The sequence below is a fragment of the Brassica rapa genome, chromosome A02 (assembly GCF_000309985.2).
Source record: "Brassica rapa cultivar Chiifu-401-42 chromosome A02, CAAS_Brap_v3.01, whole genome shotgun sequence".
In the NCBI taxonomy this organism is placed as follows: domain Eukaryota; kingdom Viridiplantae; phylum Streptophyta; class Magnoliopsida; order Brassicales; family Brassicaceae; genus Brassica; species Brassica rapa.
In genome coordinates, this window is record NC_024796.2 from 30,500,077 (window position 1) to 30,522,220 (window position 22,144).

Sequence of the window (22,144 nt, forward strand, 5' to 3'; positions counted from 1 at the left end):
TGTGGATACCTAAAAACAGGAAAATCCCACTCAATATTACACATTTAAAATATTCATATAATATTTTAGCACTAAATTTATTTATAATTTTTGAAAATCTCTCATATTTGGTAAATATGCTTTTAGATTACCTTTGATTTTGGTTACCTGACGACTATACTCTCATGTTTATATAATTTACAAGCAATATGTATCCAACTTGATAAATTTGTATCCAACTTGATAAATTTGTATCCGTACAAAATGCACACAGTAAGAAAAAGTTAGATTCGCCGAAGTTATATGAATAATAGGTACTGGAAAATGTCGGCAAAATAAACAAAATAATAGGAATGGATCTACTGCATGCAATGCATACTACTGAATTTTTATTTATTGGATATGTTGAATTACTTGGTAGGTTCTATGACAAGAGGAGGTATGTCATGTGCCCCACCTCACTGAAATATTTATCATGTAAACAATAGTTCTAGGAAAATAATTATGCCTCGTATATAAAAAATTATGGACCCGCTCTTGAGTAACATATATAGTGGGGGTATTCTGTGGTAGTAATACCTTCTCTAGAAGCTCTATTATATCAAGAACGTGAATCTCGTCCAACCACAAAGTAAGTAGTCATCTACACAATGCATATTGTTAATAATTATATAATTATACATATTTTTAATAAAATTAAAATATGTATACATTATGGCGTGTGAATTTGAATAAGTTTGAAAACATTGTGTAAATACAAAACAAGGCAATTTGATGGATTAAGGATACAAAGTAAATGTGATATCTTGAAGGCAAACATTTTTGTACTGAACATATCACCATATAATATTTCACATCTAGCCAAAAAGATTTATTTGTTTTAAATATTAACAGTTATAAGTTATTTATAAAAATAACAATGTTTTGAAAACCGGACCGGACATTGACTCCGCATTATCACTGGATAGCTGGTCGGACCAGTTTCAACCAGGGTTTTGATTTTTCTTTATATATACATACTAATATATATAATATTAAAATGTTATAAAAATAACTAGAATAACATTTGATCAATCCAGATTTTGTTTACTGCACATTCCACTGGTAACCAATTAGAACTTCTGAAGCAACAAATACCTTAAAAAAAAAAGGTAAAACCATTTAACTTAAACTTGTTATCATTAAGACAAAAATTTGAGACGATGTTTTTACAAAACTACATAATCCATACATATGAATAGCAAAGAAACCACATGGTGCATTACAATCTAGTCTATTCTAAAGCATTCCTCTGCCCCAAAACACAGATTACAATGGTATGGGTTTATATAAGTAAGAGTTGCATTTGAATGTAATTATTGTCACATGACCATATTTCTTTTTGTTTTTCACTTTACAGCATTTTTCTAAATGATTGGTTATTTTCCTAAATATTATAACATTTTCGTCTCCAATAATCATAAAGTTTATTAGATTCCTTTAATGATTGCGTGTATGGAAGGGTGAAATAAAATATCCCAAAAACTATATAATAAAAGAAGTACAATAAAGAAAAACAAGTAGTATGAATTTTTGTTTATTGCATGTATTGAATATTGTGTGGGAGCACAGTTTTCTGGAAGTTAGAGCATCATTAACCCTATAACCCCATTTGGGTTTCTTAATGATTTGTTTAATAATAAAAGTTAGTTAAGAACTTTAGTTAAGAAACACTTAGTTTTTATACTCCATTGGAAGTTTCTTAATTAAAGGTTCTTAAAAAAAAATTAAAGATTGTTTTATTAAAATTTAAAATTAATTTTATTTATAAATTAAAATTGGTTTACAAAACTAAAACCAGAAAAAAAAACTTAAACCTAAGACCATAAAGTCATGCCAAAACCCACTAGGATGTGCTGATGTTGGAGCTATGCTGCTTTATATCTGATTATAACAAAACTTGTAATGTGAGCATAACCATCAAAGGACCAATACCTAAGCAATTGTAATGCTGCTTACCTGCCATGTATCATATGCAGCGTTGACAATGAAAAGTTGAGTTTTCATCTGACTGATCAGATTCTCTGGGAAGAAACACTGCAAAGAACAAAAAGGGAGTTTCATAAACTACTACAAGACTTGGATTCATTTTGCAACAATCATCAGAAAGAGAGAATGTACTACCGAAGTTGGATCAAGATGGTTTGTGCACAGACGAGGCAGGTTGTTTTCACACTCTGAAACTCTACTATACCATTGTATAAGTTCCTGATTGTTCGTCCACCAGACACATCAGTTCTGTGTATTAACAGAAACAAAACCAGTTAATCACATGAATAGCTTTTACAAAGACTTGGAGTTACAGAGAAATAACGAAATAACACATGAATAACTCAATAGTGTAATGATTCTAACCTCATTCTGACCATCTCCCCTGAAAGAAGCACCATCACAGTAACGAAGCTTAAGTCTATTCCAATTGAAAAGGTCTACAAAAAATCAAGCACATGGCAATGAGGATTAATGATTCTCAAAATTACTGATATGGTCAGAACAAAGATTTTAGAGACTAAACCTGGATTTTTTTGAGCTTTATCACTTAGTATTCCTGTAAAGGGAACTCTTTCTCCATGTAGTTAGATGATCCATGATAGAGACAAAGTTCACCAGCGGAAGCAAATCAAAGCATATCAATAAACTGATACAATACAAACCTACTTTTCATTAAGAGGAAGCTTCCCTTCAGTGTTGAGCTTCTTCAGGAGATAAGCAAGGGCTTGTCCTTTTTCACTTCTTGAACCTTACTCTTGTCAATGAAAAAGCTAACCTCGTTTGGACTCTGATCACATTCTCTCTGCATCAAGTGATTGAACTTTGGTCACTTAACATAGAGGATATAGCAATTTATACATAGTGGTTGCAACAGGCTTTTACGGATCAGAGGATCCAAGCTCCAGCTCTCCAGATTCTGATCCTGAATCTGAAACCGGTCCTTGATTCTCAATCGGATTTAACGTACAGATTCAATAGCGGCATCGATCTTGACCTTAGATTGCTTGGTGGGGCTTCGAGACGAAGAAGACGGTTCAGAGGATGAGGAAGAAGAACATAGACGCTTGGAAGTGGAAGAGCTGCGTCTCGTCTCCGGCGGAGAAGAAGAGAGGAAAGGAAAAAAAAATAAAAATAAATAAAAGACATATTTTGCTTGGCTGACACGTGGTATAAAACCATACTTAGGATCGGTCACCAAAATCCTTTCTTAAGGATCGGTTATCTGAAATTAATTTAGTTTTCATTTAATTAAATGACTCATTTACTTTAAAAACCCCCTTAAGAAACCTGGATAATCATGGTCTTATATTACCAAGAGCGTGAATCTCGTGCAACCACAAAGTAAAGTAGTATTACACTACACAATGTGCTAGTCTTGAATATCAGTATATCACTGAAAAACACTACTACTAAATAAATAAAGATTACATAAACAGAAATTACATCAAAGATTCAAAATCACCAATTGTTTAGCTATTTTTATGATATACACATTTTCCGTGTGATAAAAAAGATATACAAAAAATTGCAAAAAGAAACCTAGCTATATAGTTCTAAAACCTGTTTGTTGAAATAGTCCATAGTTAGATATACATTTGGTCAATTCCGATATTGTTTACTTCACATTTCAATGTTAGCCACTTAGAACTTTCGAAGTAACAAAGACCTTTAAAACGTAAAACCATTAACTTAGGTTGGCTCTCACTAAGACAAAAACTTGAGAGAATGTTTTTACAATATTAGAGAATCCATCCATATGAATAGCAAGAAACCATATGCTGAATTACAATCTAGTCTACTTTAAAGCAAATCACAACGCTGCCAAAGCTCATTACAAATTCCAATGCTACGAAAAAATGAAACTGATGATATCGACTTTACCTTACAGACGTCTGGTCTTGTTAGGAGGTGCTTAACCAGGCATACCCATTCCAGGATCTTTCCTCTTTCTGCTGGTGCGGTTGAGCCATCCCGCGTTTCTGCGGCAGAGGAACACTTGGGCTCTTGGCTACGACAACATAGACATTTGCCATAGGTCCACAAAATTTTTGTGTTCTTTTTAAGGTCTTTTTACTCTGTTAATTAGCAAAAGAGTCCATAATTAAGTAACCTAATTTATAAAAAGGTCTATATTTTTATTTTATTTGTTTCAGGTCATAGAGCTTTTTTTAGTTCTAAGTTAAAAGAAATGTAATGAAAAAAAAATATAAAAAAATATTTATAAAAGGTCCATATTTTTTGTTTTGTCTAGGGCTAATATGTTGGTTTAGAAGGCACTGCACTTGGGTTCATCCCAGCCCGAGCTGGAAAATTATAAGCCATCATGCCTTGAGGTTGCATCCTCTGCATGTTATGCCCAACCATTGGTCTTGGCATCGATCTACTCCCCCATCTCATGCCGGTTTAGTTTGTTAGGAATTTGAAAAATAATTCGGTTTTCAGTTTGGTTTTTGATTTTCAATTTTTTTAAAAGAATTCCCCCATCTCATGCCGGTTTAGTTTGTTAGGAATTTGAAAAATAATTCGGTTTTCAGTTTGGTTTTTGATTTTCAATTTTTTTAAAAGAATCGAAATAGCCAAAATAACCAAAAAACCGAACCGAAAGTAACAGAAAAAACAAAAATAATCAAATTTAACCGAAATAACCGAGTTTGACCGAAAATATCCTATTTTTTTGAGAAAACGATACCAAAATTAACCGAAAACAAAAAAGAAAATCGATTATTTTAAGAAATAAAGTGAAAACTAAAAAACCGCTAACCGAACCAAACTGAAATTTAATTCGGTCAATTTCGGAATTGGTTTTCAAAATTTCCGTAAACCAAAAACCGACGGTTTGGTTTTGGAAAACCAAAATCGCAGGGCTAGTTTCAACGGTGCTTGGTATATCATTGCAAGCCCAAAATCAGCTATCTTTTTTTTATAACTGTGGTGTGATTCCAAAAGCTTTCTAAGCCCAAAGACTAATCATCACGAGACCCGCAAGATCCATGTTTTCTTACCACTTAAGACGCTTCAGGTGACCAAGAAAAACCAAACCCATGATGGTACTCACAACTATGAGCCATTTACCACTAGTCCAAGACCACTTGGTTAAATCAGCTATCTTAACAATCCCATAATTAAAATATTCGACGGTTTTAAATCTCTGGGTACAATCCAGTTACTATGTAGATAGTTTAATCTGTTAGTGGACATCAGCAAGTAAAGGCCCAGCCCAACACAAGTGATAAATCATATCTTCATCAACGGTCGACTTCACACAAACAACAACCTTTGTCGTCTCCTGTAGCAGAGGAGCTGAGTACGGAGTCGCTCCTTATCCACAATACATTTGCTCCGCTGTTAACGTGTTGTGCTGGCTAATTTCCTGGTAGCTTTACAGCTGGTAGTCTAACGATCTAGATCTTTCTTGAGCCTTTATATTGGCTCTATCCTTGTCATTGTAACGTTAAGCAAGTTGTATATGATTCAGTAAAACTCTAAAGTCTTTCAACTTGCATATGGTATCAGAGCCATTTAACCTTAACAGGTATGGCAGATCCAGTGAATCCTTATCCCTTTCCCAGTAAAGTTCATGTCTTGAGCTGTGTCACTCTCAAGCTCAATGACAGTAACTACCTGCTGTGGAAAACTCAGTTCGAGTCTCTCTTGTCGAGTCAGAAGTTGTTGGGGTTCGTCAATGGTGCGGTGGTGTCCCCTCCGGCGACTCGCGTGGTGCTTCACGACATGGAAAACGTCGAAGAGCCCAACCCGTTGTTTGAAGCTTGGTTCTGTACTGATCAGTTGATCAGATCTTGGTTGTTCGGTACGTTGTCTGAAGAAGTTCTGGGGTCCGTTCACACATTGTCTACGTCTCGCGAGGTGTGGATCTCGTTGGCTGATAACTTTAACAAGAGTTCAGTCTCTCGAGAGTTTTCATTGCGAAGGAGCCTTCAGCTCTTGACGAAGAAAGACAAGACGGTGGCTGTGTATTGTCGAGAGTTCAAGACAGTTTGTGATGCTCTGAGTGCCATTGGGAAACCGGTAGATGAATCAATGAAGATCTTTGGGTTTCTCAATGGTATTGGACGTGAGTTTGATCCGATTACTACGGTGATTCAGAGTTCATTGACGAAGTTCCCTGTTCCAACGTTCAATGATGTGGTGTCTGAAGTTCAGGGGTTTGATTTGAAGTTGAAATCGTATGAGGATACTCCAGCAGTCAACACTCACATGGCGTTTGCGTCTCAGAATATGGCTCCTGGGTATAATCCTAACTACCGAGGAAGAGGCAGGTCTGGACAGTACAGAGGGCGTGGAGGTTACTCAAGTCGTGGTAGAGGCTTCCCGCAACATCAGTCTGGTGGAAACAACACGCAGGGAGATAGACCTACATGTCAGATTTGTGGTAGAATGGGTCACACGGCGTTGAAGTGCTATAACCGCTTTGACAACAACTACCAATCTGTTCCTGCTGCTTTCAACTCTCTCCGTGTCTCAGAAGACAGGGACTGGTACCCTGATTCGGGGGCAACTGCTCACATCACGTCATCCTCTGCAAATCTGCAGGAAGCTCATCCGTATGAAGGAACAGATGCGGTTATGGTCGGAGATGGAGCTTATCTGCCCATAACTCATGTTGGCTCAACCACCTTATCCTCTGCCTCAGGTAACATAACTTTAAATGAAGTTCTGGTATGTCCTACTATTCAGAAGTCTCTACTGTCAGTATCCAAACTTTGTGAAGAGTATCCATGTGGAGTTTTCTTTGATGCTAACTATGTATATCTGATTGATCTCCTCAAGGAGAAAGTGGTGGCAAAGGGAAACCGAAATAAAGGATTGTATGTGTTGAAGAATGAAGGGTTTGCAGCTTACTTCTCAGATCGTCAGGTTGCAGCTTCTGAAGATCTCTGGCATCTCAGACTAGGCTATGCAAACTTCAGAGTTCTTCAACAACTTCAGAGCAGCAAGGAGATAAGCATCAATAAGAGCAGAACAAGCCTCATTTGTCAGCCTTGCCAGATGGGGAAAAGTCATAAATTACAGTTTTTTTCAGTCTCAATCTCATGTTTCTCAACCGTTGGAAAGGATCCACTGTGACTTATGGGGTCCTTCTCCTGTTTTATCTAGCCAAGGGTTTCGTTATTATGCTGTGTTAGTGGATGATTGTACTCGCTTCTCTTGGCTGTATCCGTTGAGAAATAAATCAGACTTCTTTCAAGTATTTGTGGCGTTTAAGAAGTTGGTGGAGACTCAATTTGATACCAAAATAAAAGTGTTTCAATCAGATGGTGGTGGAGAGTTTGTGAATAATCAGATGAAGCAACTGTTGCAGGATAATGGAATTATACATCGTCTGTCTTGCCCACACACGCCTGAGCAAAATGGTCTAGCTGAGAGAAGACATCGTCACTTCACAGAGTTGGGACTCTCCATGATGTTTCAGAGTCATTTACCTTTACATCTATGGGTTGAAGCGTTTGCAACAGCAAGTTACATAAGTAACATTCTTCCCTCCCAGGCGCTAGACAATAAAAGTCCCTTTGAAGCATTATTCAAAGTTAAACCAAGTTATAGAGCACTGCGAGCGTTTGGTTCAGCATGTTACCCCTGCCTTCGCGACCAACAAAACCACAAGTTTGATCCTAAATCTCTGCAGTGTGTGTTTGTGGGGTATAGTAGTATGCATAAGGGATATAGATGTCTCTTTCCACCAACCGGGAAAGTGTACATCACAAGACATGCTATCTTTGACGAAGAGCTATATCCTTTTAAAGATCAATATAAGCATCTGGTTCCTCTGTATGATACGTCCCTTCTAAAGGCATGGCAGAAGGTGACAAGCCCAGCGGTGGTAGAAGAGAATGTGCCAACAATGTCGCAGGTGTTTCCAGCACCACAGATTCAGACGGCTCCTCTGGTGAATGATCCAGTTGATAATAATCAAGAAGGCAACAATGATGGAGAGCAAGAGCCACTAGAAGTACCAAATGCGCCAGAGCCAGTAATGAATGCTCATCCAATGCAGACTAGAGCTAAAGCTGGGATTCATAAACCAAATACTAAGTATGCTCTGCTGGCACCTAAGTATTCTGTCACAATACCGAAGAACATAGCAGAGGCAATGAAGCACCCAGGGTGGAATGATGCTGTATCTCAGGAAATGCGCATAATTCATATGCTGAACACTTGGTCTTTGGTTCCACCGACTGAAGATATGAACATACTAAGTAACAGATGGGTTCATACGGTGAAATTGAATCCTGATGGTACAATAAAGAAGCTGAGATCGAGGTTGGTGGCTAAGGGGTGTGCTCAGGAAGAAGGTTTGGACTATTTAGAAACATTCAGTCCGGTAGTCAGGACAGCTACCATAAGACTGATGTTGAATATAGCTACAGCCAAAGGGTGGTCAATCAAGCAGTTAGATGTTTCTAGTGCTTTTCTTCACGGCAAGTTGCAAGAGCCGGTGTTTATGCATCAACCTGCTGGCTTCATAGATCCGGAGAAACCACACTATGTGTGTAAACTCACCAAAGCACTGTATGGCCTCAAGCAGGCGCCAAGGGCGTGGTTTGATACGTTTAGTAACTACTTGATCGACTTTGGCTTTGTATGCAGTATGTCCGATCCCTCTCTGTTTACGTACAACAGAAACAACAAGTTCATGGTACTGTTATTGTATGTAGATGACATTCTCTTAACCGGAAGCACAGAGAGTTTGCTGCAAGAGCTAGTGGAGTCTTTATCTAAGCGATTTTCCATGAAAGACATGGGCAGGCCGTCTTACTTTTTGGGTATTGAAATGGAAACAACTCAAGAAGGTCTCATGCTGCATCAACGGTCGTATATAAAGGAGATATTACACGCAGCAGCTATGACAGACTGTAATCCGATGCCCACTCCACTGCCTCAACGCATTGAAGCACAAGACACAAGTCTCTTCTCAGAACCAACCTACTTCCGGAGCCTAGCTGGAAAGCTTCAGTATCTAACCATTACGCGTCCTGATATTCAGTATGCTGTTAACTTGGTATGTCAGAGGATGCATGCTCCTACAATGACAGACTTTGCGCTGTTAAAGCGTATACTTCGGTATCTAAAGGGCTCAATGGAGTATGGATTACACATCAAGAAGAATGAAGATCTGTCTCTCATGGCATATTGTGACAGTGACTGGGGAGGCTGTGAAGAAACCAAGAGATCTACCACCGGGTTCTGCACGATTCTTGGGTCTAATTTGGTATCTTGGTCAGCTAAGAGACAAGATACTGTGTCACGATCATCAACGGAGGCAGAGTATAGAGCCTTGGCAGAGACAGCTCAGGAAGTAACTTGGATCTCTCAGCTGTTGCGTGATCTGCACATTCCTCAGGAAAAAGCTACACTGATGTTGTGTGATAATCTATCTGCGGTTTATCTCACAACTAATCCAGCTCTTCACAAGAAATCAAAACATTTTGATAGAGACTGGCATTACATTAGAGAACAGGTTGCTCTGGGGTTGATAAAGACGAGACATATTCCAGCTGAGAAGCAAGTGGCTGATATCTTTACAAAGCCTTTGCCGCGGAAAGCATTTGTTGATCTGCGGAGCAAACTTGGCGTTGAAGTTCTTCACACGCAAAGTTTGAGGGGGGATGTTAGTGGACATCAGCAAGTAAAGGCCCAGCCCAACACAAGTGATAAATCATATCTTCATCAACGGTCGACTTCACACAAACAACAACCTTTGTCGTCTCCTGTAGCAGAGGAGCTGAGTACGGAGTCGCTCCTTATCCACAATACATTTGCTCCGCTGTTAACGTGTTGTGCTGGCTAATTTCCTGGTAGCTTTACAGCTGGTAGTCTAACGACCTAGATCTTTCTTGAGCCTTTATATTGGCTCTATTCTTGTCATTGTAACGTTAAGTAAGTTGTATATGATTCAGTAAAACTCTAAAGTCTTTCAACTTGCATATAATCTGTTAAGAAGCTGCCAAAGCAAAGACTTGACGGTGTACTAGTTTAAAGAATGTCCTACTTAGTCTCTATGGTGTCTGATGATCTCGTAGAGATCGTGCTCCAAGTAGTCGAATGCGAGGTAGAGAGACATGTCCGCGGAGTTGATGTGGACGTTAACGTGGTTCTCGTGCGAGATCTCTCTGAGGAGCATGATCCAACTCTTATGATAATTGGAAAAGTATGTTTGTAATAAGGCCACTTGGTCCAACTGTTTTTATTTTGCGGTTTACTTGGTTTGGTTTGGTTCGCGCGAAAGTCTGAAGCAAGTTTTTCTGAGTCCTAGCCCAAGCTTTTGTGAGCTTTCTTTGGGCTTTTGTGCATTGTTTTGTTTCCCTTCTTAAAGCGAATGTCGTTTCATCGTAATACAAATAACATCAAGAGGTGTTTTATAAAACGCTTTCCCCTAGTGACGTAACTAAAAGCGTACGACACGTGGCGGTCAACCAAGCTGTCAGTTGGTGGTTTAAAGCTCACAAGCATGTGACTTTAATATAATCTCTCTTCCTCCGGCGCCAACAAGACTTTACCAAGACGGAGAAAAAGCCTTTTCTCTCGCTTTCAGACAATTCCCTCGTGGCGGTGCTCTGTCGGCTTCAGCCTTTGATTTTTATTTTATTTTATTTAAATTAAAAAATAATCACCTAATTAGAAAAGGAAACCATCATCAGTAGTAATATACAGAGAGATTACTGTCTGTCTTTAAGGATTTTAATTAAGGAATTAAATCTTTTATTCTGATTTTAATTCTGTGAAGACAACGCGCAAAAGGCTTCGTCTTTATTCTTTTAAAGTCTCTGTGAAATGCTCAAGGTGACTAGGGTTTATCGGCTCTTTCTTCTTATCCTCTCCCTTATCGAAAGTAAGTTTTTTTCATCCAATGAAGTTACTTGATTGTTGTTTGTCTGAGATCTATTTTTGTGTCAGCTTGTGATTGTGATCAATCTATCTTTTTTGTCTTATTATGTTTCTTCGTGATCGGGTTCGTGTCTGCTTCCTTGATTTTAGGGCATGTGTTGGTGACTTGGTGTTTCTGATTCTCAGATTGTCTCGTGTCTGAAACTTTTCATGCTTTTGAGGAATTATAATTGAAGACTTTTTTTTTTTTAATTGCAGACTAGTAGCTACTGTACATTCGAAGCAGAACCAATCTAACAGTCTAATGTAGGTTCTCTTGAGTGAACCTTTATGGTCCTGATCCACCTTACACATTTCTTTTTGGTTGCTTCATTTTTTTAGCATGAACCAAATATCTCTTCTTTTAATTGCTTAAATTATTTTGGGCTTAAAACAGATATAACCAAAAATGGCTGCGGAGCTTGTAAGTTCTGCAACAAGTGACAAGCTTGCTGAAATGGATTGGACCAAAAACATTGAGATCTGTGAACTAGCTGCTCGTGATGAAAGGTATAATGAGGAGCCATAACATCTTCTAATATAAATTATTCTTTGTTAAATGTTCAATAACCTAAGGATTTATATGATGGACACACTTCTAACATTTTTCATCTGTTAATGAGTTTTCTCTTATGATAAAACAGGCAAGCAAAAGATGTTGTCAAGGCTATCAAAAAACGCTTGGGGAGCAAGAACCCAAATACTCAATTATATGCTGTTCAGGTAAAGCTCCTGGTCTCTAAATCTATCTTTCTTTTTACCGGAAGATCTATTATATTCTTTGTTCTTGCAGTTGCTGGAGATGTTGATGAACAACATTGGAGAGACTATTCATAAGCTGGTTATAGACACAGGTGTCCTCCCTACACTTGTGAAGATTGTAAAGAAAAAAGTATATTCTTCATCTCTCTTTCTAGATGTAACTTAATTTGAGAGTTAAGCTACTTATTTTAGTTTGCTTATTCTTTAGACGGATTTGCCTGTAAGAGAAAGGATATTTCTCCTTCTTGACGCAACTCAAACCTCTCTTGGTGGCGCTTCAGGAAGATTCCCTCAGTACTATTCAGCATACTATGTTTTAGTGGTGAGTTTTGAAAACATTCTAGTTCCCTGAATCTTTTCATAATACACTAAGATTTTCCTTTTTGTTACCTCCAGAACGCAGGAGTTAAGTTTCCTCAGAGGTCTAGTTCCACACCACCAGTTGTGGTCACTGCACAAGCAGTTCCAAGAAGGACGCTCATTGAACAACTTGCATCCGCTAGAAAAGAGAGGACTGCTGCTCCTGCTCCTGCTCCTGCTCAGCAGCGAGAATCTCAAACTACCTCCTCTTCTTCTAGGTAATCTTCCTTCTTCTCCACATGTCAGTCACCTAACTGCTAAATGTTTGCTAGATTTTTAAGAGAGATTAGATTAATCTGTTGTTATATATTTCTTTTGAGTGTAGCATTTTGCAAAAGGCTGGTGCTGCATTAGAAGTTTTGAAGGAAGTGCTTGATGCAGTTGATTCTCAAAATCCTGAGGTATATAATATAAGCGAATTTCTACAATATAGTTTATATACTTACTAATATTAACTATATTTAGTTTTGAAATCATCAAATAATTTAAAACTACTATTCATAAACCGAATTACCCGAATACTTTTTCTCTAAAATACTTCAAACTATCCAGATTTTTATCCGGAAACCCAAAAAATCTGATATTTAATCTGAAAAAACTCGAATTTAACCAGAATTAACTTATAAACCATAACCAAATTGGATCTGAAATGATCTTGGTTCCCAACTTTGTTACCCAAACCGAAATAACCAAACCGAATTTTCTAAACATCCGAACGGATCCTATATGTCTAGAACCGAAAAAAACAAAAACCGAAAAAAAAACCAAACCGATACCTGAAATGCCGAGGCCTATATAACCCCATGACTTTGTATTGTTAACTCCACTCTTTTTCATCTGCTTTTGACCATTTAGGGAGCAAGAGATGAGTTTACTCTTGATCTTGTGGAGCAATGCGCGTTCCAGAAGGAGCGTGTAATGCACCTCGTCATGACATCAAGGCAAGTTTCCTTCTCCCTTGGATTATGGCATGGTTAAAATCATTTTTTTTGTTCTTCTCAAAGTAGATTGGCTTTGTTAATGCAGGGATGAAAGAGCAGTTTCTCAAGCAATAGAATTGAACGAGCAGCTTCAGAGGATTCTTAATAAACATGAAGATTTACTCTCTGGTAGAATCACAGTGCCAGGCAGGTCTACTACATCCAATGGTTACCATTCTACCTCAAACGGTCACCAGAAACCAAGCAGCTCTATCTCCATTGAAGATGATGATGATGAAGAAGAGGAGCCTGAACAGTTATTCAGAAGGTTTGTCCCCTTGCATTATTTATAGAATATGAAATGGTTTCTTCATGTGAATGTTTTGCCTGCAGATTGAGAAAAGGGAAAGCTAGAGCAATGCCTGAAGATGAAGAAGAGGCATCACCTCCTCCACAAGTCTTACTTGGATCAGCGATCCATAGTGAGAGACTAAACCGTCCACTCATTCGTCCTTTGCCATCAGAGGAGTCATCACCAAGCAGTGGTGATAGCCATTCGCAGTCCTCCTCCTCGCCTGTTGTGATTCCACCGCCACCTGCTAAACACGTTGAGAGGCAAAAGTTCTTCAAGGAGAAGAAAGTTGATGGTGCCGCCTCAGGTTTGCCAGGTCATATGAGAGGCCTTTCTTTGCATAGCCAAGATGGAAGCAGCTCACGCAGTGGAAGTGTGGACTTCAGTGACTGAAACACCCCAAAAGCTCTGTCACATGATAAGTATATGTATTCTTTTAGTCTTGGTCCTTCTAGATTCTGTTAATTTACAGAAAAGGTTTGTGTTGTGTGTGGATGTTGCTGTGTTCTCTAGTGTTGTGAAATTAAAATATAGCACATGAGATGAAATATGATTATGTATACGAGTAAAGGTACTTGTTTGCTTTCACTTTGTTGAAGCATGAGCTATATGCTATTTAGAGTGGTGTGCTGTTCCTGTTTGTGTAATGAAGCTGAATGTGGAAAATGCTATTCAGTTTCTTGAATGTATAATTTTACATAGGTCTTTTATAACGTTCCATCTCATCTCAGCTTAAACCATACATTTTTTGGTCTTATAAAATTCCTCCGTATTTTATTATTTAACGTTTTAGAAAAAAACATTTGTTTCAAATGAGATAATGTTTTAAATTTTCAATATAAAATTTATTAATAATTTATATTATATAACTAATCTATACTATTATTTGCAAAGTAAATTTTTGGATCCGAGCTCTCACGTTAAAAGTTAGAGTGGTTAATATCGTTTATACCCTTAATGAATAATTATATAAATTAGTCAAAAAAAATTGAATTTCAAATCTATCTTACTAAAAAAAGTGATTAAAATTAATAATAAATATTTTATACCCTTAATGAATAAATTATATAAATTAGTCAAAAATAAAAACGAATTTAAAATATATCTGATTAAATAAATGATTAAAATTAATAATAATAAGAATTATCTAAAATATAAATAATAAACTAATGAATATATATTAATAATATTTTGTTTATATGTTATATTTGATAATTGACTATAAGTAAATATAATAAAATTTCAAAAATAAAATATATTTGGAAAACATAAGATAATTCTTAAATATGTTGTGTTTTATCTGAAACAATATTTTTTTTATAAAATATAAAGTTTAATGTTTGATTTCTATTTTTAAAAACATAATTAATAATTTATTATGTTGGTTTTGATTTAATCGTTATAAATAGATAAATATCTATAAGAACACTATGCCCGCATATGCGGACAGAACACCTAGTGGTATTATATAATCTATTTTATTATTGGTTAAAGTGTGATTAAATGAATAGTTAATAATGTTTTTATTTAGAAAATGTAAAAAAGTTGAATATTTTTAATCTATGTATTTAAGGCAATTTTTTTCAAAATAATCTTCAAATAAAAAAATGACCAAAATAGATTCTTTTTATTTTGAAATTTTTAATATTTATTTTTTAAAATTTTAAAATTTATTCCTAAAATTTTACCCTTTAACTCTATGCCCTAAATTTAGATTAATTAATTCTAGAATAAAAATTTATTTTGATCATTTTTTTCGTTAAGAAATATTTTATGAAGATAAAATAAAAAATACTATCGTAGGAGAATTTTTCATGTATTTAATCATAAAATAATCTTAGTTTAAGTTACAAAAATAAAAGTAATCCTAGTCACGTGAGTATCAAGATTTGGTGTGTGTGGTAAACTGTGCGTTTTCACTCCTCATGTCATGTGGAGACTGGAGACATACCACGGGTGCACAAGTATGCACGTGACTGACCCCTCTTTCACCACTTCCCAATAAGGAAACTGAATTTTTACTAATTTAGGGATTAATTAACTGTTACTCCTGCTAGTTGTTGCCGCTGCTTATTGTAATGTGCCGACCAATGCCAAGCTAGTTTGTCCTCATATCCTTGATCATAGCACTGAACCAATAAAATAATAAACCAATGCTAGACACTCTATGCTTAGTGTTCATTGGTTAAAAATGAAACATTTACTACAATATGTTAAAAAAACAACCCTAAACCACACTACATATGGAACTCTCTCTCTATATATATGGAGTGATGGAGACCTAGGTCTTTGCTCAACTCATCACTTACACGTTTATACCATTTCATATATACAATTATTCAATGGAGAACAAAGTTTTCGCTGCCTTCTTCTTGTTTCTAGTCCTCTTCTCATCTCGTAAGCTTTTTGCTTCATTCCTTTTTGTTCTTTCTATATACACTACTCCATACATAACCATATTGCTAGTTAACCTCAAACCAAAACCAGATGTTTTTCATATATAAATGCGAAGTGCCTGTTACATGACCTATCTATCTCCATTCATTTATATATGTTGTATTTTTAATGTGTATTAATTAATTTATGTGTAATATTATAGAGGAGTTTATTGGGATAGAGGGAAGGATGTGCCAATCAAGGAGCCATCACTTCAGGAGCATATGTTTGTCCAACCATAACTGTGCCAATATCTGCCGTGGCGAGCGCTTTTCCGGTGGTCGTTGCCATGGTCTCCACCGGAAATGCTACTGTACTCGTCTTTGCTAGCTATTTGTTCTCTTTTTCCATTTAAAATGTTGTTCTTGTGTTCTAGCTTCCTTCCAGATTCTAATAATAATTATAATGTTTCTCGTTTTGTTAATCAAGATGAACAAGTTAGTAAATGAATCATCAACATTAGAGCAAAAAAAAAAATATCCCAAAAATGCATTTTTTGCTATTTTTTTCCCACTATTAATATTCAAACTTTAGTTCTTATCTCTCTAGTGTATTCAAAAATGAAGTAAAAACACCAATATGTTGAAGAAATGTGAACAAGTAACCAACGTAAAAGGTGTATTATCATATGTACATGAATCAAATGTTGCAGTCAAGTCACTATTAGTATTTCAAATTTTAGTTCTTAACCCTCTATTGTACTCAAAAAGAAGCAAAAACAACATTAATAGATTGAAGAAATGTGAACAAGAATATTATCATATGTACATGAATCAAATTTGCAGTAAAGTAACCATTGAATCACCACTTCTACTTCTTGGCAAGTCCCCAAATCCGGATGGTTCTATCATCACTCCCTGAAGCCAGCATATGAATATCAGCAGGGTTCCAACTCACACAGTTCACAGCTCCTGAATGTCTACGCAACACACGACAAGGTCTCAACCCTTTTGCTACGTGCCATATGTATACCTACAAACAACACAGACACACCATCACAAATGTTTTCTTGAGAGTCAAGAAAGACCTATGTTTCTTGAGAGTCAAGAAAGACCTATGTTTCTTGAGAGTCAAGAAAGATCCTAACATAGATACCTGAGAATCCTCACTCCCACTAGCGATGAAATCTTCATCATACCCACCAAAGCAAGAAATAAACCAAGTACGCTTGTGTCCATCGTATTCCCAAAGATAGAGCGGTTTCATCACCTCCTATAACCCAGAGTTGGATCTCCTGTGTAACGAGGTCGATAAGAAGATACTTGTTGTCTCTAGAAAGCGAGAACGATGTGATCATCTCTTTCTCCTCTAGTTGTATCAATCTCTCAGCTCTGGTTTCTCTACTAAACAACGAGATCTCATGCTGCTGCTTCCCCACGCTTACAATCCACTTCCCATCACTCGTCATGGCTCATCAGAAAGCGTTTGCGCCCTTTGCTCTTGCTCGTGCTGCATCTCAGTCCCATCTAAATCCACAAGTAGATTCTTCTGTCTGACATTGCGCCGATGATACCTGAACCGTCATGAAGCCAACCACAAGAAACGGAACCAACATCAACTCTTCCATAGGTTTGAACACATTGTCCTGAAACAGCATCCCCAGCGCTTGATGACTTCGCTTTCTCCACATGTAATGACTTGTTGATCATCAGGACTCCATAAGACTGCTACTACTGGCTTCTCGTGTCCCACAAGTTTATGCTTCTGCCTAAACTTCCCATCTGCATCCATCTGAAAAAGGCATATCTAAGTCAATCAGAAAATATTAATAATTTGTATGTTTCTTTTTTTTGTTAAAGAAAAATATATGTTTAATTTGTATTGGAATCATATGTTTCTAGGTAATAACTATTACATATTGAATAATTTTCCTTGTTATTTGAAGTAACATCTATTTGATAAACTGAAAAATGCGTGACTTATACTGTTAATTTTATTATAATTATTATAGTTATAGTTATATACAAACCAAATACAAATTATTAATATTTGGGAATTTGTATGTAACTATAACTAGGTAATAATTTGTATTGGAATCATATGTTTCTAGGTAATAACTATGATTGATATATTGCATAATTTTCCTTGTTATTCGAAGTAACATCTACTTGATAAACTGAAAAATGCATGACTTATACGATGTTAATTTTAGTAATAATCATTCTAGTTATTTATATACAAATTATTTGATAGCTACATACCTCCCAGAGAATAGCTGTTTTATCCTTGGAAGAAGAAGCCAAGCATTTGCCATCATGTGAGAACGTCAAAAACCAGACTTTATCTGTATGTTCACTCAATACCTGAACCATTTCACATATACAAACTTAGTGTCTCCTAATCACCAAAGGTTATATCGAGTCATTATTCATTACCTGGAGAGTCTCTGAAGGGATTTTTCTTTTATCACAGTAATGATAAGAGAATAAGGACAAATCACTATCACGAACATTATGGAAGCCGCATTGCCCCCGCTGAGTATCAAGGTCATCGTCTAAGAGATACTCCAGACTTCTCTCTGGGACTAAGACTCCTATAGGAAGCAGCTCTTGCAGTTTCTTCTTCACAACGTCTGTATCTTCTTCACCAACAGGATCTGGCTTGAGAATCTTGGAAGCGAGCTTGTGGAGGAGACGTGGGTCAAGGCCAAGAGGTTGTATCTCTTCCCTTATGGTGTTCAGAGAGTCAAGGTACTTTTGCTCTAGTAGGAGTAGTATCACAGAGTTTTCATCAGACAGTTGAAGCTGCTTCATTGCGTCAATGCTTTTGTACCATTATTGGTTCTTTACTAGCTCAAGAAACTGCTTGCTTGCTTGACTGTGAAGAGGAATGCGAGATTGTTTCTCTAACTCGGTAGCGATGGCGTTGAATCCGAGAGAGGTAAGTGCGTTGAATCCATTTAGACCTCCATTTCTCATTCAAATAAAACTTCTTTTTTTTACATATGAATACATTATTCACAATGTTCAAAAAATAGTTCCAACAGTAAGTGCGTCGATGATCAGCCTGATGAACTCAGATGTTTTGACGAGACCGTTCGGGCCTAAAGTACCATTCTTTACGTCTCCTCCTCCTGAAGAAAGTGGATACAGCGTTTTCAAATGATCTGAAACAGAGCATCTCTTGTACACTGAAACAGAGCTTAGTAAAGATCACACTGAAACAGAGCATGGTGATAGCGAAGTAGCGTTGAGATGAAAGATCAAAACTTTACAGAGGTAAATGATTAATCAAACGAAAATCAGTAAAACCCTTGACGCGTTCCATCAAAAACAAACAAAGACAAACAAAGAAACAGAACATAGTAAAGATCACACTGAAACAGAGCATCTCTTGTACACTCGAGAATGGTGATAGCGAAGTAGCGTTGAGATGAAAAAGATCTAAACTTTTCACAGGTAAATGATTATTCAAACGAGAATCAGTAGAACCCTTGACGCGTTCGATCAAGAACAAACTAGTCTACGAGGAAATCAAGATAACTCAATGGCTAATATCGAAGTAAACATCTGAAAGTACAGAGTAATCGGAAGTAACAGAAATCGCAAAGGAAACTCATTCCATGAAATCATCAAAATAATGAAAAAAACTGGCTATGATAATCAAAGAAGTTGCGAAACAGTACAAGAAACAGAGGAGCGATTGATCTTACAGAAGAAGAAGAAGAAAAAGCAAAGCCCAGCAAGAGACTGATCGTGGAGTAGAGAGATAGAAAACAGAAACTCAAAGATCAGAGAGAATAGGAGAAACCCAAAATGTGCAGTAGAACGAGAGAAGAAAAAACAGAGGAGAATGGTTCTACTTAACAGAGGAAGGAAGACGTTGATGAGATTTTTATATCTTCTTTTTTTGGCGGCTAACTGCTTTGTCTTCGAAACATATATTTTTAACGACTTACTTGTTAAGAAGGCTCTGACTAAAGCCCATTTACGGCCCAATTAATGTTAAAATGGCCTTAAATAAAGCCTAGCACATGGCTCATCGTCTTCCTAACAAGAGAGTTGGGATTTGGAAAAGAGGAATTGAGCGAAAGAAACAAAGAAAGTAATGGGAAGCGCACCGGCTCAGATTCCGACCAGCTTCGGCCATGAGCTTAGGGCTTGTCTTCGCTGCCGTCTCGTCAAGACCTATGACCAGGTCTCTCTCTTTCACTCTTTCTTTATTAGGGTGTCTGTATTCGATCTCTCTCTCTCTCTCTTCTTGAAGCTTTGTTTGTTTGTTAAACAGTTCAGAGACGCAGGGTGCGAGAACTGTCCTTTCTTCAAGATGGAAGAGGATCACGAGCGTATCGTCGAGGTCACGACTCCTAATTTCAATGGGTAAATGCCCAAACAACCCCTTTTGTTTTAATTTTAATTTTTCTAGGGTTTCAAAAGTTTTCATTTTTATTAGTGGAAAGTTCTGAATTTTGGAGTGGTGATGTTACTTGCTATGAAAGTCAATTCCTTTGTTGGATCAGTGCTTTATAAGTAGTAACTGTGAATCTCCCAATGCTTACTGCTTTAAGAGTTGTTTTTGGAAACTGGAGTGAGGGAGCTAGTACTATGTCTGTATTTTTGTAAATTGATGTGTTTATCTATTGCTGCTGATGTTTTTTTTTGTTTGCAGAATAATCTCTGTGATGGATCCAAGTAGAAGCTGGGCGGCTAGGTGGTTAAGAATCGGTATGTTGATTGTCTCTCTCAGCAAACCATCTCGTTTCTTTCTTTCCATCGTTATCCTCTGATAGATTATATAATAGATGGTGAGAGATAACTTTTACATTCAAGAGTTATGTGATTCTCTTTTTTTTTCTAGAATAATGTGGCTCAAGAGCCTAAATCTAACATTACATTTTGGAATGTGGCTTTTGATGTGAAAAGATTTTCAAGATACTTTGGCTAATCTTGTACTTATATGTCTGTGTAGTGATTAGCTCTAATTGTGTGCTATTTGCTGAATTTGACAGGGAAGTTTGCTCCTGGTTGCTACACTCTTGCTGTCTCAGAGCCACTCACTGAGGAAATGCAGGTATACTTATATATATTTATCACTTCATTGTTTGAAATAGGACTCTTCAACTTATAACAACAACACACCTTACTTTCGCTTCCAGAGCAAAAAAAAAACACAGTTTCTGAGTTTAACACTTTCTCTAACATTGTTATCTTTGTGGTTTTGCCGCAGCACGTATGCCAAGAAGAGCGTGTACAATACGTTCCCCCGAAACGCATGTGAAGCAACATCAAGACAAAGACCAAGTATCTTATGTTAGCTCCATGTAACAATATCAGGTTGCTTATATGTGTCTTCATGTTGAAAATTTCTAAGAAGTCGTTGCTTCTTTGAGTACACCTTAGGTTTCATCTATGTAAGGTCGTTATGTATAACTTTTGGACTTCCCGACCAAATGCTTCTTTAAGTGAATCGTTTTTGTTAGGAAAAATGTAAACATAAGTACAAAGGCCAGCCTAAGCTTCTTGGAACTATGAAACGTTATGATCTGATTAAGCTATTTTTTATCAATCTATTTTAAGGAGAATTTTAATGAGAATAAGTGAGATTATAAAGACAACAAGTTGTTCCTTTGATAATTCCAAAAGAGACTGAAGGATAATTAAGAAAGTATTGTTTCCTTGAAAAGATGGCTTTTCAATTTTTATAAGAACATCAAAATCAAGATAATTTTTGACATGGAATATTATATAAGAAAAAAACTGTAGTAAACAAAGAAATGAGTTTCCTTACATATGTATCAATCAAATTCATGCATGATGAGAGCATAAAGAATAGTCTTGTGTGGTCTATATCCAGAAAAGACAAGTGTATAAACCTATAGAAGTCAAATATTTGTTTGCATGCCGTTGGAACTCAATTTTAAAACTTACTAGATTTTGACCCGTACTTCGAAAGCGCGGGTATTTTTTTTTTATCCTTTTGACAAAATTTTCTTGAATTTAATTCTTATTAAATAAATAATTTTTAAGTTGTTGTATCATAATGTTTGAGTTTGAAACACCATTTTTATATCCAATCCCGACTCATGGTCGCAACTCGACGACCCAGAATATAATCCAGTTCACATTTATAAAAAATATGATAAATCTAATAACAATCTAAAAATTTGCTATTAACCTGTAATACGATACCGATTGATCTCATATAAACTCAAAAAAACATGATAAAACTTTTTGATTAAATTTTTCATATATTTAGAAAGCTAAAATTGAATAAAATTTTATTATATCATTCGAAAAAATGTTAACAGAAAAAAAAATTATTGATATAACAGTATTAGTTTATTTTTGTTATAAATAACTTAGTACAAGTTTATGTTTTCATTTTAGGTTTAAAAGTTAATTTTATAATATTTGTTCTTTAATTATTTACTATGTTAATTTTTAGGTAAAATTTTAATTTGGTTTTACGGAATATTCAAAAA

The 22,144-nt window shown here is 36.2% G+C and overlaps 3 protein-coding genes, 1 long non-coding RNA gene and 1 pseudogene across 6 annotated transcripts; 3 read left to right on the plus strand and 2 right to left on the minus strand.

The window, feature by feature from the left end:
* Positions 1–10,541: 10,541 nt before the first annotated feature.
* On the plus strand, positions 10,542–13,921 carry LOC103855059 (TOM1-like protein 5). 3 transcript variants are annotated; one of them, XM_009132018.3, is made up of 11 exons: positions 10,542–10,858; positions 11,113–11,187; positions 11,291–11,403; positions 11,538–11,616; positions 11,687–11,785; positions 11,864–11,977; positions 12,052–12,233; positions 12,341–12,416; positions 12,871–12,956; positions 13,042–13,263; positions 13,329–13,921. In XM_009132018.3, exons 3-11 carry the CDS (start codon positions 11,303–11,305, stop codon positions 13,678–13,680), a joined length of 1,311 nt encoding a protein of 436 aa, XP_009130266.1. In that variant the 5' UTR covers positions 10,542–10,858; positions 11,113–11,187; positions 11,291–11,302; the 3' UTR covers positions 13,681–13,921. The 3 variants fall into 3 exon arrangements, with proteins under 3 accessions (XP_009130266.1, XP_009130267.1, XP_009130265.1); XM_009132017.3 differs by having other exon boundaries at positions 10,545–10,858; positions 11,113–11,160; XM_009132019.3 differs by lacking the exon at positions 11,113–11,187.
* On the minus strand, positions 13,619–14,830 carry LOC117131927. The gene is made up of 2 exons (XR_004455382.1): positions 14,743–14,830; positions 13,619–14,156 (listed from the first exon to the last, which is right to left on the minus strand). It is a non-coding gene; the product is annotated as an uncharacterized LOC117131927 (long non-coding RNA).
* Positions 14,482–16,147, plus strand: LOC108870854 (defensin-like protein 6). Its single transcript, XM_018656626.2, has 2 exons — positions 14,482–15,684; positions 15,887–16,147. The coding sequence occupies exons 1-2, from the start codon at positions 15,630–15,632 to the stop codon at positions 16,051–16,053; spliced, it is 222 nt and encodes a 73-aa protein (XP_018512142.1). The 5' UTR covers positions 14,482–15,629; the 3' UTR covers positions 16,054–16,147.
* A 237-nt stretch (positions 16,148–16,384) lies between these two features.
* On the minus strand, positions 16,385–19,457 carry LOC103855117 (annotated as a pseudogene).
* Positions 19,458–19,691: 234 nt separating this feature from the next.
* Positions 19,692–21,232, plus strand: LOC103855061 (transcription elongation factor SPT4 homolog 2). The gene is made up of 5 exons (XM_009132020.3): positions 19,692–19,860; positions 19,951–20,042; positions 20,332–20,387; positions 20,672–20,733; positions 20,890–21,232. Exons 1-5 carry the CDS (start codon positions 19,771–19,773, stop codon positions 20,938–20,940), a joined length of 351 nt encoding a protein of 116 aa, XP_009130268.1. The 5' UTR covers positions 19,692–19,770; the 3' UTR covers positions 20,941–21,232.
* The last annotated feature ends 912 nt before the right edge of the window (positions 21,233–22,144 follow it).